Source organism: Oncorhynchus gorbuscha, linkage group LG01 (genome assembly GCF_021184085.1).
Source record: "Oncorhynchus gorbuscha isolate QuinsamMale2020 ecotype Even-year linkage group LG01, OgorEven_v1.0, whole genome shotgun sequence".
Classification (NCBI taxonomy): Eukaryota; Metazoa; Chordata; class Actinopteri; order Salmoniformes; family Salmonidae; genus Oncorhynchus; species Oncorhynchus gorbuscha.
The window spans coordinates 78304742-78322764 of record NC_060173.1 but is presented as its reverse complement, the minus strand read 5'-3'; the positions used below and the strand labels follow the sequence as shown (position 1 = coordinate 78322764).

General features: G+C 44.1%; 1 protein-coding gene across 1 annotated transcript; it reads right to left on the bottom strand.

Annotated features, from left to right (window-relative positions):
- Window positions 1–26: 26 nt before the first annotated feature.
- LOC124042985 (D-3-phosphoglycerate dehydrogenase-like) lies at window positions 27–17739 on the bottom strand. Its single transcript, XM_046361153.1, has 12 exons — window positions 17445–17739; window positions 16623–16774; window positions 11522–11587; window positions 11311–11365; window positions 11045–11143; window positions 10824–10956; window positions 10559–10707; window positions 4589–4741; window positions 1489–1627; window positions 1047–1174; window positions 713–929; window positions 27–433 (listed from the first exon to the last, which is right to left on the bottom strand). Exons 1-12 carry the CDS (start codon window positions 17580–17582, stop codon window positions 279–281), a joined length of 1584 nt encoding a protein of 527 aa, XP_046217109.1. The 5' UTR covers window positions 17583–17739; the 3' UTR covers window positions 27–278.
- Between the last annotated feature and the right edge of the window lie 284 nt (window positions 17740–18023).

The following is an 18023-nucleotide window of genomic DNA, read 5'->3' as shown; positions in this document are numbered from 1 at the left end:
TACAAGAAAATATAAAACAATTGTAATAATGTGACAGGTATTTATTCAATTCTACACAGTCAGCATCTCTACAATATAAATGACATTTTTAGTATTTTTTTCTAGAGGTGTAATGTTAAATAAAACAAATACTTTCTACATGTTGTAAAGTAAGTATTGAAACGGTAAAGGCCAGAAAGAAACCATTTAGATTACTCAAATCTTCAGTGGTTCGATTTTTAGACATTGGAACGCTCTACTGGTCCTTCAGCATTGTAACAATATGCTCCCACTGCCATTTACACAGAGACCTGTGCTGCTGATTTCACTAAAGGTTTTAAGGCACCAAGGTCCACCAAGAGAGAGGATAACCCCACACAGTACCACTGATCTCCACTACGAGCTGCGGGGGCACTGAATGACTCCATTTCCACTCCCGCCGTAGCCAGCAAACCTGAGGAAAGAGTGGGAGACAGTCAAGGTCAAATACGGGTCGACAGTTATTCTGCTCATCTTGCAAGCTTGCTGTCAAGTGCTAGCTTGGTGTAAGCACATCCTGATGGTAAAAGGCGGAACAAGTAAAGAGTTAAGAATGCAGACTGAAAAGAGAAATCATTCAAGTTTGATTATGTCAAATAAGGCGGTATACCTTGCTAATCTTGTGCTGAATAGACAGAAGAATGGCTCAATTTAGTCAATAGTGAGGTTACAATGTGAAAAATAGCTTTATCACCAGTCACAGAGGGCAGGAGCGGAGGAGACGCCACGGCCTTGAAGAACAGCAGGTTGCCAGTGAGAGAGACCGGCTGTCGGAACACGCTGCGATTCAGCTCCAACAAGACTGGTACTCCTCCCTGTACTGAACCAGTAGCTCTGTAGCTAGAGCCATTGCCAGAGATCTCCACCTCACATGCACCTTGAGTCAGACCCTCACTGTGGTTTCTGGTTACCTGAGATTTTTTTAAAGAATGTCATCCATCTCAAATAAGATTATTTATTTATATTACACAAGATAGGTCATTAATAAAATATGACCTTCAGCCAAGTGTCAATGGTGGCCATTTTACCGTGATTCCAGATTCCTTGGCCAGGGTCAGTGAATTGACCAGGTTGGGGCAACTCTGGGACCCATCACTAAGTAATCCAACCATTACTGCTGAGGTCATGTAAGCGGAGGAATCTTTCAAGCAGTCTCCTAGGTTGTGATAAAAACAACAGACCATGTTCAGTTTGCATGGCCAGAGAGCCCACACTTTCGTGATTTACACTATTATACCACTAGGGGTAGACAAACCAAAGCACAACAAAATCTTCCACTAATACATGTGTGCTTGAATGGCATCCAAAAATGGCATCAATCGTCTCCTTTACCCTATGATCACTGATCTGAGAACAGTGGTCGTGTAATGTTAACACGTCTTTTCATCTATCAAGCCTTATCAGCAGTTTCGGAGAAAATTAAGCAACTGAATGATATTAGGACATAGTCTAATGCCTGGCAGTGCTTACCTTGAGTTATGATTTGGACTTGGCTGAAGGGTTGTTTAGAGGTGGTGCATGATTTCAGGGCAGCTCCTATGGCCTCTCCAAGTTTGATCCACTGGTGAGACTCGGGGGTGAATGTGCTTGCCAAAACCTGGGCATTCACCTGCACACACCAAATTGCACAACATGTAACCTATCAGAAAAAGTAATACATCTGCACCATTGAGAGCATCTTGACGGGTTACATCACCGCTTGGTATGACAACTGCTTGGCATCCGACCGCAAGGTGCTACAGAAGCTTCTATACCAGGCGCCATCCAGCTCTTCTATACCAGGCAGTGTCCGAGGAAGGCCCTAAAATTGGCCAGACTCCAGCCACCCAAGTCACAGACTGTTCTCTGCTACGACACAGAAAGCGGTACCGATTCACCAAGTCTGGAACCAACAGGACCCTGAAAATCTTCTACCCGTAAGACATAAGACTGCTAAAAGGTTATTTGAATATCTAACCATATAGCTACCCAAACTATCTACATTGACCCTTTTTGCACAAACTTTTTTATTTATTTACTCATCACATACGCTGCTGCTACGGTTTATTCCTAGTTACATGAACCGATCCACCTCGGACCCCTGCACATCGACACGGTAACTGGTATATAGCTAAGTTATTGTTACTCGTTGTGCATTTATTATTACGTGTTTTACTTTTCTATTATTTCTCTATTTTCTTTCTCTCTGCATTGTTGAGAAGGGCCCGTAAGTAAGCTTTTCACTGTTCGTAAACAGGTGGAGTCTGCAACATTGTTTCAATAGTCAAATTCTATCTCCAGCTGTCGTATATTAATGAACGTGTTGGGAGTCAGGATGAGACAGGCAGGCAGCTTTTCTCAGTGAGTCGAAATCATGAATCAGCACACACACACACACACACACACACACACACACACACACACACACACACACACACACACACACACACACACACACACACACACACACACACACACACACACACACACACACACACACACACACAGGTAAAACAAAGTGCAGCTAGTTTGCTGTCTTTCTAGCTTCAGTTTGGAGATATTATGTTAGATGTGCTATTGGCTAGCTCTTCTGAACAGTGTCCTAACGAAAGAGCACTTCTATGCCAGGTGATTTCTCGCCTCATTAGCTCATTGGATGTATCCAAATAAATGTCACTAGAAATCAGCTTATACAACTGCAAATGCAGCTACTTTGTTGTTATTCTGGGAACACTGTTTGACATGACTGAGTTAGGGAAAGGGGAATACCAAGTCAGTTGTCTGGCCTGCTGGGCACTTCAATCTGGCACGCGAGACACACACACACACAAAAACAAAATTGGTATCCAATTGGCAGTTACAGTCTTGTCCCATTGCTGCAACTCCCGTATGGACTCGGGAGAGGTGAAGGTCGAGAGTCCTCCGAAACACGACCCATCCAAGCCGCACTGCTTCTTGAAACAATGCCCGCTTCACCTGGAAGCCAGCCACACCAATGTGTCGGAGGAAACACAGTACACCTGGCGACCGTGTCAGCGTGCATGCGCCCGGCCCGCCAAACCCTCTCCTAACCCGGACGACGCTTGGCCAATTGTGGGTCATGGGTCCCCCAGTCACGGCCAGCTGTGACACAGCCTGGGATCGAACCCGGGTCTGTAGTGATGCCTTAGACCACTGCCCCACTCGGGAGGCCCCCGCAAATGGATTTTTGCAAACAATTGGTCCCCCAAAAAATGCAGCCCTCTTGTTGAATTTCAAAATCCCGATGTGGCCCCCGAGCCAAAAAGTTTGTCCACCCCTACTCTAACCACTAGGCTACCTGCCATATTTGGCTAGCTAGCAAGCAAGGGATAAGAACGTTGCCAGTCAGTATGGCAATATAACATTTAGAACGAATGACTGGGTCGCTTCCATAGATACAGAACAAAAAGACTAAACGACTGGGTCGCATCGCATCTCTGGCAACAGAACCGATAGAAATAAAGATCAGCAGGCTTGGGTAGCAACCCTAGATTTGTGTCAGGTCTATACGTTGTGGAAGGATGAAATTGTATGAATAAATTCATCAAAATAACATTTTTCAATGAATATATGAATCATTATTTGAATATGTTGGTAACCCATGGTATATAAAAGTGATAATGCCTTCGAAACGGCTGTTTGGAGGGTATATTGGCACGGTCTTCGCCTTGGGCCTAACAACACCTGTCCCAATGTCCTCCAAACACCAGCTTCTCAGGCATTTTCACTTAAATATACCACAGCTTTCAGACAATCAGTATTCAGTGCTCGAACCACCCGGTTTATAATTTGGAATGAGGACCGAAATGTGTATCAAGAAGCTCTATTGCATTGAGATGCATTGTTTTTGCCCAACCGGTTTTACTACACTTCATGTGTAAAACGAACTAACCAAACAACCAACCGGACCCTGAACAGCTTCTACCCCCAAGCCATAAGACTGATAAATAGTTAACCAAAAACCTTCTCGGACTATCTGCATTGACCCCTTTTGCAATACCTCTTTTGACTCATCACATGCTTCTGCTACTGTTTATTATCTATCCTGTTGCCTAGTCACTTTATCCCTACCTATATGTACATATCTACCTCAATTACCTTGTACCCCTGCACATGGAATACTAGTACTAAGTCTGTGTATATAGACAAGTTTTCGTTACTTATTGTGTATTTATTCCATGTGGTATTATTTTTTATATTATTTCCCACTTTTTCTCTCTGCATTGTTGGGAAGGATCCGCAAGAAAGCATTTCACGGGTAGTCTACACCTGTTTACGAAGCATGTGTCAAATAAAATGCGATTTGATTTTAACATTATTGCAAAGTATGACTCAATAATTGAAGATACATTCTTGCAAAAAAACTATCATTAGAATCCTTTGTGAACAACCTTGAGGGTTACATTTTGTGTTACATTGTTACGAACACGTTCAATTCGTGAACGTTTCAAGGTCTGAAGGGAACAGTTTTTCTCACCATAAGCAACTCTGAAACAATCAAAGAAAAAAACCTATTAGAGTCAGGCACCTATAGGCATTTTCTTGACTGTAATAGGAGAGAAGAACTCACTGCTCCAACCAAGCTCTTGCCCATCACCATGTCCACAATCTGCAGAGCGATGTCCTGCCCACAGCGTGCCTGGGCCTCCTTTGTACTGGCACCCAGGTGAGGACAGCTAATCACATTGGGATGGTTCACCAGGGCACGGTTCTTTGGGGGTTCCTGAGAACGAATGGAACACCATGATGTAAGTGAGACTGGCAATATTGAAGGGAAGACAAGTAAAATCAAATAAATTAATACAACGGGATTATTTTTTAGTGGGTAAATTAGATTTAATATTGCACATATATTGTGGCTTCTATCAATATAATTGTCTGTATAATTTCCAATCTCCCATATATTTTTGTAAATAAATATGGATATATTTTGTAAATAAATATATACACTACCGTTTGGGGTCACTTAGAAATTCTTGTTTTTGAACGAAATGCACATTTTTTTGTCCGTCGACAGTGAAGAGGCGATCCCGGGATGCTGGCCTTCTCGGCAGAGTTGCAAAGAAAAAGACATATCTCAGACTGGCCAATAAAAAGAAAAGATTAAGATGGGCAAAAGAACACAGACACTGGACAAAGGAACTCTGCCTTGAAGGCCAGCATCCCGGAGTCGCCTCAGTTGTTTCCCGGGGCCTTTCACTCCTCTTTCTATTCTGGTTTGGGCCAGTTTGCGCTGTTCTGTGAAGGGAGTAGTACACAGCGCTGTACGAAATCTTCAGTTTCTTGGCAATTTCTCGCATGGAATAGCCTTCAATTCTCAGAACACGAATAGGCTGATGAGTTTCAGAAGACAGTTCTTTGTTTCTGGCCATTTTGAGCCTGTAATCGAACCCACAAATGCTGATGCTACAGATAGTCAACTAGTCTAAAGGACAGTTTTATTGCTTCTTTACTAAATCAGCACAGCAGTTTTCAGCTGTGCTAACATAACCGCTAAAGGGTTTTCTAATGATCAATTAACCTTTTAAAATGATCAACTTGGATTAGCTAACAAATGTGATGGTTGCTGATAATGGGCCTCTGTAAGCTTATGTAGATATTCGATTAAAATTCAGCCGTTTCCAGCTACAATAGTCATTTACAACATTAACAATGCCTACACTGTATTTGTGATCAATTTTATGTTATTTTAATGGACAAAAAAAATGTGCTTTTCTATCAAAACTAAGGAAATTTCTAAGTGACCCAAAACTTTTGAACGGCAGTGTAAATATATTTTTTCTTTGTTATTTTCCCCCAAACCCTCCCCCCTAATTGGAGTAAACTAATGGTCAACAGCACTTTGACTTCTACTTCCAGCGTATACATACTATATCCATTTTACAGACAGTATATTTTGGTTTAGTTATCTTGTTTGTTTTTAGTCCAATCCTTCAGCTACCCTCAACCCCTCCCATCGATCTATGTAGACCATCCGGTTTTGATTTCTATTTGCCATATATTGTTCAACTCTCCTGTTTCACAAAAGTTCTGAACCTTGTCCTCAGTTTCTACAGATTGTAAATTAAAGATAATCAATTTAATAACACTCAGCAAAAATTAACTATGACTTTTCAAATCACCTAGCATTGCTATCAAAGTAACCAGCCTTTGCCTTGAAGACAGGTTTGCACACTTGGCATTCTCTCAACCACCTTCATGAGGTAGTTACCTGAAATGCATTTCAATTAACAGGTGTGCCTTGTTAAAACTGAATTTGTGGAATTTCTTTCCTTCTTAATGCGTTTGAGCCAATCAGTTGTGTTGTAACATGGTAGGGGTGATATACAGAAGATAGCCTTATTTGGTAAAAGACCAAGTCCATATTATGGCAAGAAAAACTCAAATAAGCAACGAAAAACAACAGTCCATCATTAAGACATTAAGGTCAGTCAATATGGACAATTTCAAGAATTTTGAAAGTTTAAGTGCAGTCGCAAAAACCATCATAGTTACCTCTGCTGCAGAGGATAAGTTCCTTAGAGTTACCAGCCATAGAAATTGTATCCCAAATAAATGGTACACAGAGTTCAAGTAACAGACACAACTCAAAATCAACTGTTCAGAAGAGACTGTGTGAATCAGGCCTTCATGGTCAAATTGCTGCAAAGAAACCACTACTAAAGGACACCAATGAGAAGAAGAGACTTGCTTGGGCCAAGAAACACGAGCAATGGACATTAGACCGGTGGAAATCTGTCCTTTGATCTGATGAGTCCAAATGTGATATTCTTGGTTCCAACCGCCGTGTCTTTGTGAGACGCAGAGTAGGTGAACGGATGATCTCCACATGTGTGGTTCCCACCATGAAGCATGGAGGAGGAGGAGGTGTGATGGTGCTTTTCTGGTGACACTGTCTGTGATATATTTAGAATTCAAGGCACACTTAACCAGCATGGCTACCACAGCATTCTGCAGCGATACGCCATCTCATCTGGTTTGCACTTAGTGGGACTACCATTTGATTTTCAACAGGACAACGACCAAACACACCTCCAGGCTTTGTGAGGGCTATTTGACCAAGGAGAGTGATGGTGCTGCATCAGATGACCTGGCCTCCACAATCACCTGATGTCAACCTAAGTTAGATGGCTTGGGATGAGTTGGACCGCAGAGTGAAGGACCACAGCATTCCAGGTGAAGCTGGTTGAGAAAAAGCCAAGAGTGTGCAAAGCTGTCATCAAGGCAAAGGGTGGCTACTTTGAAAAATCTAAAATACATTTTTATTTGATTAACACTTGTTTGGTTACTACACAATTCCATGTGTTATTTTAATGTAGAAAACAGTAAAAATAAAGAAAAACCCTTGAATGAGTAGATGTGTCCAAACTTTTGACAGGTACTGTACATACAGTGCAGACCCTTTGCTATGAGTCTTGAAATTGAGCTCAAGTCCATCCTGTTTCCCTTGATCAGTGCATGTCAGAGCAAAAACCAAGCCATGAGGTCGAAGGAATTGTCCGTAGAGCTCCGAGAAAGGATTGTGTCAAGGCACAGATAAAGGGAAGGGTATCCAAACATTTCTGCAGCATTGAAGGTCCACCAAAATACAGTGGCCATCATCATTTTTAAATGGAAGTTTGGAACCATCAAGATTCTTCCTACAGCTGACCAACCTGGCTATATTGAGCAATTGGGGGAGAAGGGCCTTGGTCATGGAGGTGACCAAGAACCCGATGGTCACGCGGACAGAGCTCCAGAGTGCCTCTGTGGAGATGGGAGAACCTTTCAGGAGGACAACCAGCTCTGTAGCACTCCACCAATCAAGTAGAGTGGCCTGACGGAAGCCACTCCTCAGTAAAAGGCACATGACAGCCCACTTGGAGTTTGTCATAAGGCAGCTAAAGGACACTCAGACCATGAGAAACAACATTCTCTGGTCTGATGAAACCAAGATTGAACTCTTTGGCCTGAATGCCAAGCGTTATGTCTGGAAGAAACCTGGCAGCATCCCCAGGTTGAAGCATGGTGGTTGCAGCATCATGCTCTGGGGATGTTTCTCAGCAGCAGGGAATGGGAGACTTGTCAGGATCGAGGGAAAGATGAACGGGCTCCCGAGTGGTACAGCGGTCTAAGGCACTGCATCTCAGTGCTAGAGGCGTCACTACAGACACCCTGGTTCGAATCCAGGCTGTATCACAACCGGTCGTGATACGGAGTCTCATAGGGCAGTGCACAATTGGCCCAGCATCGTCTGAGTTTGGCCAGTGTAGGCCAAATCAAATCAAATTTCATTGGTCACATGCAGATGTTATTGCGAGTGTAGTGAAATGCTTTTAAAAAACAGAATACTGCAAAGTTTCCTAAGGACTAAAAATGAGGCAGCCCTCTCTGTCAGTGCCATCCTCACAAATGTGTATTTACAATGATGGCCTTTGTTCTTTACTGACTTGCCTGGTCAAATAAATACAAATAGAGATTCTTGATGAAAACCTGCTCAAGAGCGCTCACAACCTCTGACTGGGGCAAAGGCTCATCTTCCAACCGAACAACGACCCTAAGCACACAGCCTAGACAACGCAGGAGTGGCTTTGGGACAAGTCTCTGAATGTCCTTGAGTGGCCCAGCCAGAGCCTGGACATTAACCCGATCTAACATCTCTGGAGAGACCTGAAAATAGCTGTGCAGCGACGCTCCCCATCCAACCTGACAGAGCTTGAGAGGATCTGCAGAGAATAATGTGAGAAAGTCCCCAAATACAGGTGTGCCAAGCTTGTAGCGTCATACCCAAGAAGACTTGAGACTGTAATCACATCAAAGGTGCTTCAACCAATCTGGGCAAGAGCAATACCTATGAAAGAATGCTGTTCATTGACTACAGCTCAGCATTCAACACCATAGTACCTTCCAAGCTCATCATTAAGCTCAAGGCCCTGGGTCTGAATCCCACCCTGTGCAACTGGGTCCTGACGGGCCACCCCCAGGTGGTGAAGGTAGGAAACCACATCTTCACTTTGCTGATCCTCAACACTGGGGCCCCACAAGGGTGCGTGCTCAGCCCCCTCCTGTGCTCCCTGGCCAAGCAGGCCTCCAGCTCAATCATCAAGTTTGCAGACGACACAACAGTAGTATGCTTGATTACCAACAATGACGAAACAACCTACAAAAGGAGGTGAGGCCTCTAGGAGTGTGGTGCCAGAAAAATAATCTTATTCAACGTCAATAAAACAAAGGAGATGATCATGGACTACAGGAAACAGCGGAGGGAGCACCCCCCACCCACATCAACGGTACCGCAGTGGATAAAGTGAAAAGCTTCCAAGTTCCTCGACGTACACATCGCTGACAAACTGAAATTGTCCATCCACACACTCTTCAACCTCAGGAGGCTGATTTGTTTTGTTGCTTGGCACCTAAAACTCTCACAATCTCTTACAGATGCACAATTGAGAGCATCCTGTAGGGCTGGATCACCACCTGGTACAGCAACTGCACAGCCCGCAACCTCGGGGCTCTCCAGAGGGTGGTGCTGTTTGCCCAATGAATCACCGCGGGCAAACGACTTGCCCACCAGGACACCTACAATACCCGATGTAGCAGGAAGGCCAAAAAGCTGATCAAGGACAACAACCACACAAGCCACTGCCGGTTCACCCTGCTATCATCAAGAAGGCGAGGTCAGTGCAGGTGCATCGGACAGAGACTGAAAAACAGCTTCTATCTCAAGGCCATCAGACTGTTAAACAGCCTTCACTAGCACATTAGAGGCTGCTGACTATATACATAGACTTGAAATCACTGGCCACTTTAATAAATGGAACACTAGTGACTTTAATAATGTTTACATATTTTGCATCACTCATTTCTTATGTATATACTGTATTCTATTATATCTTAGTCTATGCCGCTCTGACATTGCTCGTTCATATATTTTATATATTCTTAATTCCATTCCTTTACTTAGATATGAGTGTATTTGGTATATGTTGTGACATTTTTAGACATTACTTGTTCGATGTCACTGCAATGTCTGAGGTAGAAACACAAGTATTTCGCTACACCCGCAATAACATCTGCTAAACATGTGTATGTGACCAATCAATTTGACTTGGATTTGTACTGAGTAAAGGGTCTGAATACTTATGTAAAATGTGATAATTCAGTTGTTATTTTTTATACATTTTCAAAAATGTCTAAACCGGTTTTTGCATTGTTATTATTGTTATTATATCTTTAATGCACAGACAAGTTCCTTACTTTCTCCCTCTAACACTTTTGCTCCAATGAGTTGGTTGTAATTTTGGATAGAGTAGACATTTCATATATATTTTTGTTAGCTGCATGTGTGACATAACTCCAACAGTCCTATTTATGATATCATTTAAAAAGACTATACCTTTTTTTGATTCCCAAAATAAATGTATTTTTTTCTATTAATTAGTATATTTTGAGTTTAACCATAGTATTTGTTGTAATAATTGTCTTTTCTGGTGGATTAAACTGAAATTGCAACCAACTTTCTATGGCTTGTTTTAAAAACGATGTGACGTGGTATTCTTGCCTCGACAAAAACATCGAGGCCAGCCCCTCCACACTGTCTAGACTCCAAAGCTCTGAGGAGAGCATCCTCATCGATGATGCCCCCGCGTGCACAGTTCACGACCTTTACACCTTTCTTGCACTTGGCAAATGACGTGTCGTTCAGTAGTCCTAGGAGAAACAACAATTTAACCTCAAGTGGAAAATATTGTTTTTTTTGTTTGATAATCAATCTAATCACTTTATACCCTCCAGTACCACAACCGTGCCACCTCTATAAAACTCACCAGCTGTTGAAGGCATGAGGGGAGTGTGGACAGTGATGTAATCACACTGGGGCCACAGCTGCTCCAGGGACATCTGCTCAACTCCCCAGGTAGCAGTCACCTCAGGAGGGGTGATTGGATCATAGCCGATGGTCTGTCGAAAGCAAATTCAGTTACCACGATCGTGCTACAGTAGGCAGCTTTTAAAGATCGTTTTACTTTTCAGAGGATTATGAACCAACCTTCATGCCAAAGGACTGCATTCTGGTGGCGACTTCCTTTCCAATTCTTCCAAGTCCAACTATTCCAAGTATTTTGCCGTACAGCTCTGTGCCCATGAACTGAAAAATCATTAACACAACTTTGACCCAGGTCCCTAAAGAGTTTGAGACACCATAGATTTACAAATCAGATTGAATTATTGATGATTGGATGGACACTGGGGCAGACCACGTGAGAGTAATTGCTTTGTGTGTCAAAATAAAAGGGAAGCCAAAATACTCTTCACCTTTTTACGATCCCAGTTCCCTGCTTTCATGGACATGGCTGCTTGGGGCACATGTCTAGGAAAGGAATGGTTTTGAATTAAGTTATATCAAACCTTCCTGTAAAAGTAGGATGAAAAGGACAGATGGGGGTGTATAGTGCAAAGCAGTGTCTAACCAATTCCATGAACTAGGCCCGAGAGGTATTCTGTATCATCTGTTGTAGTGTCTTACCTTGAGAGGCTCATCAACAGGGTGCATGTCAGCTCTGCAGCACTGATGGTGTTGCCACTTGGTGTGCTAGAAGAGGGTAATGACACATACAATAGTCTAATATTCAAGGAAAAGACTGATCTGTGGTGATTTGATTTAGACATACAGTTGAAGTCAGAAGTTTACATACACTTAGTCATTAAAATTCATTTTTCAACAACTCCACACATTTTTGTTAACAAACTATAGTTTTAGCAAGTAGGTTAGGACATCTACTTTGTGCATGACAAGTAATTTTTCCAACAATTGTTTACACAGATTATTTCACATATAATTCACTATATCACAGCTAGCCAACGTCTACCGAATAGAACTCAACAACCCGTTCGCATTCCGCTTCGCTCCACAGGTAGTATCACATTTTCATTTCATTTAATTACAGTACAACGGTTTGATTTGTTTGATCGTAGCTAGCTACATAGCTAGCTACATAGCCATCTTTGTATCAAAGATAATTGTGTAGTCTAGAGCGATTTTCTAGGTTAGCTAGCCAGCTATTGTCGTTCTTTTAACGCAACGTAACGTAATCAACACTGCTAGCTAGCCAGCTAGCCCCCGAATAGCAGCACTGTAGAAACTATTACACTCAACGGAACGACTTGATTAGTGTAGTGTCAACAACGCAGCCACTGCCAGCTAGCCTACAAAGTCAACAACGCAGCCACTGCCAGCTAGCCTACTTCAGCAGTACTGTATCATTTTAATCATTTTAGTCAATAAGATTCTTGCTATGTAAGCTTAACTTTCTGAACATTCGAGACGTGTAGTCCACTTGTCATTCTAATCTCCTTTGCATTAGCGTAGCCTCTTCTGTAGCCTGTCAACTATGTGTCAGTCTATCCCTGTTCTCTCCTCTCTGCACAGACCATACAAACGCTCCACACCGCGTGGCCACCCTAATCTGGTGGTCCCAGCGCGCACGACCCACGTGGAGTTCCAGGTCTCCGGTAGCCTCTGGAACTGCCGATCTGCGGCCAACAAGGCAGAGTTCATCTCAGCCTATGCCTCCCTCCAGTCCCTCGACTTCTTGGCACTGACGGAAACATGGATCACCACAGATAACACTGCTACTCCGACTGCTCTCTCTTCGTCCGCCCACGTGTTCTCGCACACCCAGAGAGCTTCTGGTCAGCGGGGTGGTGGCACCGGGATCCTCATCTCTCCCAAGTGGTCATTCTCTCTTTCTCCCCTTACCCATCTGTCTATCGCCTCCTTTGAATTCCATGCTGTCACAGTTACCAGCCCTTTCAAGCTTAACATCCTTATCATTTATCGCCCTCCAGGTTCCCTCGGAGAGTTCATCAATGAGCTTGATGCCTTGATAAGCTCCTTTCCTGAGGACGGCTCACCTCTCACAGTTCTGGGCGACTTTAACCTCCCCACGTCTCCCTTTGACTCATTCCTCTCTGCCTCCTTCTTTCCACTCCTCTCCTCTTTTGACCTCACCCTCTCACCTTCTCCCCCTACTCACAAGGCAGGCAATACGCTCGACCTCATCTTTACTAGATGCTGTTCTTCCACTAACCTCATTGCAACTCCCCTCCAAGTCTCCGACCACTACCTTGTATCCTTTTCCCTCTCGCTCTCATCCAACACTTCCCACACTGCCCCTACTCGGATGGTATCGCGCCGTCCCAACCTCCGCTCTCTCTCCCCCGCTACTCTCTCCTCTTCCATCCTATCATCTCTTCCCTCTGCTCAAACCTTCTCCAACCTATCTCCTGATTCTGCCTCCTCAACCCTCCTCTCCTCCCTTTCTGCATCCTTTGACTCTCTATGTCCCCTATCCTCCAGGCCGGCTCGGTCCTCCCCTCCCGCTCCGTGGCTCGACGACTCATTGCGAGCTCACAGAACAGGGCTCCGGGCAGCCGAGCGGAAATGGAGGAAAACATCCTTTCACTCCCTCCTCTCTACATTTTCCTCCTCTGTCTCTGCTGCTAAAGCCACTTTCTACCACTCTAAATTCCAAGCATCTGCCTCTAACCCTAGGAAGCTCTTTGCCACCTTCTCCTCCCTCCTGAATCCTCCCCCCCCCCCTCTCTGCAGATGACTTCGTCAACCATTTTGAAAAGAAGGTCGACGACATCCGATCCTCGTTTGCTAAGTCAAACGACACCGCTGGTTCTGCTCACACTGCCCTATCCTGTGCTCTGACCTCTTTCTCCCCTCTCTCTCCAGATGAAATCTCGCGTCTTGTGACGGCCGGCCGCCCAACAACCTGCCCGCTTGACCCTATCCCCTCCTCTCTTCTCCAGACCATTTCCGGAGACCTTCTCCCTTACCTCACCTCGCTCATCAACTCATCCCTGACCGCTGGCTACGTCCCTTCAGTCTTCAAGAGAGCGAGAGTTGCACCCCTTCTGAAAAAACCTACACTCGATCCCTCCGATGTCAACAACTACAGACCAGTATCCCTTCTTTCTTTTCTCTCCAAAACTCTTGAACGTGCCGTCCTTGGCCAGCTCTCCCGCTATCTCTCTCAGAATGACCTTCTTGATCCAAATCAGTCAGGTTTCAAGACTAGTCATTCAACTGAGACGGCTCTTCTCTGTATCACGGAGGCGCTCCGCACTGCTAAAGCTAACTCTCTCTCCTCTGCTCTCATCCTTCTAGACCTATCGGCTGCCTTCGATACTGTGAACCATCAGATCCTCCTCTCCACCCTCTCCCGAGTTGGGCATCTCCGGCGCGGCCCACGCTTGGATTGCGTCCTACCTGACAGGTCGCTCCTACCAGGTGGCGTGGCGAGAATCTGTCTCCTCACCACGCGCTCTCACCACTGGTGTCCCCCAGGGCTCTGTTCTAGGCCCTCTCCTATTCTCGCTATACACCAAGTCACTTGGCTCTGTCATAACCTCACATGGTCTCTCCTATCATTGCTATGCAGACGACACACAATTAATCTTCTCCTTTCCCCCTTCTGATGACCAGGTGGCGAATCGCATCTCTGCATGTCTGGCAAACATATCAGTGTGGATGACGGATCACCACCTCAAGCTGAACCTCGGCAAGACGGAGCTGCTCTTCCTCCCGGGGAAGGACTGCCCGTTCCATGATCTCGCCATCACGGTTGACAACTCCATTGTGTCCTCCTCCCAGAGCGCTAAGAACCTTGGCGTGATCCTGGACAACACCCTGTCGTTCTCAACTAACATCAAGGCGGTGGCCCGTTCCTGTAGGTTCATGCTCTACAACATCCGCAGAGTACTACCCTGCCTCACACAGGAAGCGGCGCAGGTCCTAATCCAGGCACTTGTCATCTCCCGTCTGGATTACTGCAACTCGCTGTTGGCTGGGCTCCCTGCCTGTGCCATTAAACCCCTACAACTCATCCAGAACGCCGCAGCCCGTCTGGTGTTCAACCTTCCCAAGTTCTCTCACGTCACCCCGCTCCTCCGCTCTCTCCACTGGCTTCCAGTTGAAGCTCGCATCCGCTACAAGACCATGGTGCTTGCCTACGGAGCTGTGAGGGGAACGGCACCTCAGTACCTCCAGGCTCTGATCAGGCCCTACACCCAAACAAGGGCACTGCGTTCATCCACCTCTGGCCTGCTCGCCTCCCTACCACTGAGGAATTACAGTTCCCGCTCAGCCCAGTCAAAACTGTTCGCTGCTCTGGCCCCCCAATGGTGGAACAAACTCCCTCACGACGCCAGGACAGCGGAGTCAATCACCACCTTCCGGAGACACCTGAAACCCCACCTCTTAAAGGAATACCTAGGATAGGATAAAGTAATCCTTCTCACCCCCCCCTTAAAAGATTTAGATGCACTATTGTAAAGTGGCTGTTCCACTGGATGTCATAAGGTGAATGCACCAATTTGTAAGTCGCTCTGGATAAGAGCGTCTGCTAAATGACTTAAATGTAAATGTAAATATCACAATTCCAGTGGGTCAGAAGTTCACATACACTACATTGACTGTGCTTTTAAACAGCTTGGAAAATTCCAGAAAATTATGTCATGGCTTTAGAAGCTTCTGATATGCTAATTGACATAACATGAGTCAATTGGAGGTGTGCCTGTGGATGTATTTCAAGGCCTACCTTCAAACTCAGTGCCTCTTGACATCATGGGAAAATCCAAATAAATCAGCCAAAACCTCAGAAAAACAATTGTAGACCTCCACAAGTCTGGTTCATCCTTGGGAGCAATTTCCAAATGTCTGAAGGTACCACGTTAATCTGTACAAACAATAGTACGCAAGTATAAACACCATGGGACCACGCAGCCGTCATACCGCTCAGGAAGGAGACACAGACTACTGTTTGTAACTGCACACGGTTTGGCCATAATGACCATCGTTATGTTTGGAGGGAAAAGCCGAAGAACACCATCCCAACCATCAAGCACAGGGGTGGCAGCATCATGTTGTGGGGGTGCTTTGCTGCAGAAATGACTGATGCACTTCACAAAGTAGATGGCATCATGAGGTAGGAAAATGATGTTGATATATTGAAGCAACATCTCAAGGCTTCAGTCAGGAAGTTAAAGCTTGGTCGCAAATGGGTCTTCAAAATGGACAATGACCCCAAGCATACTTCCAAAGTTGTGTCAAAATGGCTTAAGGACAGCAATGTCAAGGTATTAGAATGCCCATCACAAAGCCCTGACTTCAATCCTATAGAAAATATGTTGGCAGAACTGAAAAAGTGTGTGCGAGCAAGGAAGCCTACAAGCCTGACTCGGTTACACCAGCTCTGTCAGGAGGAATGGGACAAAATTCACCCAACTTATTGTGGGAAGCTTGTGGAAGGTTACCGAAAAATTTGACCCAAGTGAAACCATTTTAAGGCAATGCTACCAAATACTAATTGAGTGTATGTAAACCTCTGACCCCACTGGGAATGTGATGTGATTCTTAAAATGAAGTGGTGATCCTAACTGACCTAAGGCAGGGAATTATTACTAGGATTAAATGTCAGAAATTGTGAAAAATGTACTTTAAATATGTTTGGCTATGGTGCATGTAAACTTCTGACTTCAACTGTAAGAGTTTCCTTAAAACGATACACGGATGTATCAACGACTTAACGAATGACACTATTATTTTGCAAACTTACTTCATGACAATTATGCCCTTTATAGTGGCAGCATCCACATCCACATTGTCAACGCCAGTCCCAGCTCTTCCAATGATTCTGAGGTTACCAGCAGCGTTGATGACATCAGCTGTCACCTTTGTTGCTGATCGAACCACCAGGCCATCATAGTCCTGGACGTGGATAGAAAAGGAAAGAATATGATATGCATAGTGATGCCAGTGCATGACAAAATTATATATTGTTCATTAGACTAATTTGATGAGATAAGGAATGAGCTTATATAGTTGGAATTTTTTTGCATTAATCAAACATTCGCATCACAAGCTAAATGAGATGAGTCGTCTCTGGTGTGATTGATCAAACTATGTATAGTCTACATTTTGAAAGTACGAGGTAGAACGGGAAGAAAGCCCCCGTCTAAATGTAATTATATAGTGTTTATAGACTAAAGTCGGCCAAACGAGGGAAATCAGTAAATACTTGGTGCAGTTGCATCATATTTCCAAGAAGGCTGTACTACACTGTAGCGCGACACCAAAGAGAGAAGGACAAGATCGCACATGTAAGAATCCACTAAACTGCAACTGCTGTAAATCATCCGCAAAATAAAATCCAGTTGTCTGAAACGCAGAAATCATCGTTTTTTTCCCCAGAGGGACTTTTGATGAGGTTATTCAACCAATGACCAAACGAGACATACTTTTCCATATTATACATTTGATAGCAACTGCGATTTTTATTTTATTTTAGAAAGACATCGTGGAACAAAAATGCACGTCATGCCTTAAATGTTTATGACGTGGAATTCATGCAAATTATAAAAAATATGTAAACTCTTACCTTGATCTCCGCAATCAAGTCATCCTTACTCATATTTTGCTTCTCTGTAACTTGGATTCCATGTTCTTGCAGGATCTTCTTACAACAAGGGTCAACACTTTCACTGATTAAAATGCTTTTGATGGATATTGGGGCCATTTTGCTGTTCTCTCAACCGTTGGGTAAACTTTCACACTTGAATGGGTGAACCCTTTTTCGTAAACTGATGGACACGCTGAAAAGTTCTCAGTTCAGTTGGTTTTGAATAAAATAAAATACTCGGCTAAGGACTGCCCCCTTTCAAAGTAAACCCACCTCTTCTCATCTCCAGTTTTCTGACGTGATGCTGAAACAGGGAGAGACAATATATGCTGAAGCTGGAACCACATAAATTATATTTGCTATATTCTTGTTGGACCAGAAATACTATGCAATAATCACATGGAAATGTTGTACAATAGTAACACAATTCTGCTGATTATTTGTTTCGGACTGATTTTTTTTGTTTTTTTCAATTTTCAAAACTGAAGAAAATGTGTATTTGAGTGCAAGCCACTCCCTCCCTTAAACATTATACATTTGTAGCTGATTTCTCAAGAA

Excerpts from the sequence above, each read along its gene's own strand:
- LOC124042985 (XM_046361153.1), bottom strand. The coding sequence starts at position 17,582 with ATGGCCCCAATATCCATCAAAAGCATTTTAATCAGTGAAAGTGTTGAC. Across the intron at positions 11,588-16,622 it reads AAGGGCATAATTGTCATGAA|CACACCAAGTGGCAACACCA; the intron begins GTAAGTTTGCAA and ends ACCCTCTTCTAG. Across the intron at positions 1,628-4,588 it reads GCAAGAGCTTGGTTGGAGCA|GTGAATGCCCAGGTTTTGGC; the intron begins GTGAGTTCTTCT and ends TGGTGTGTGCAG.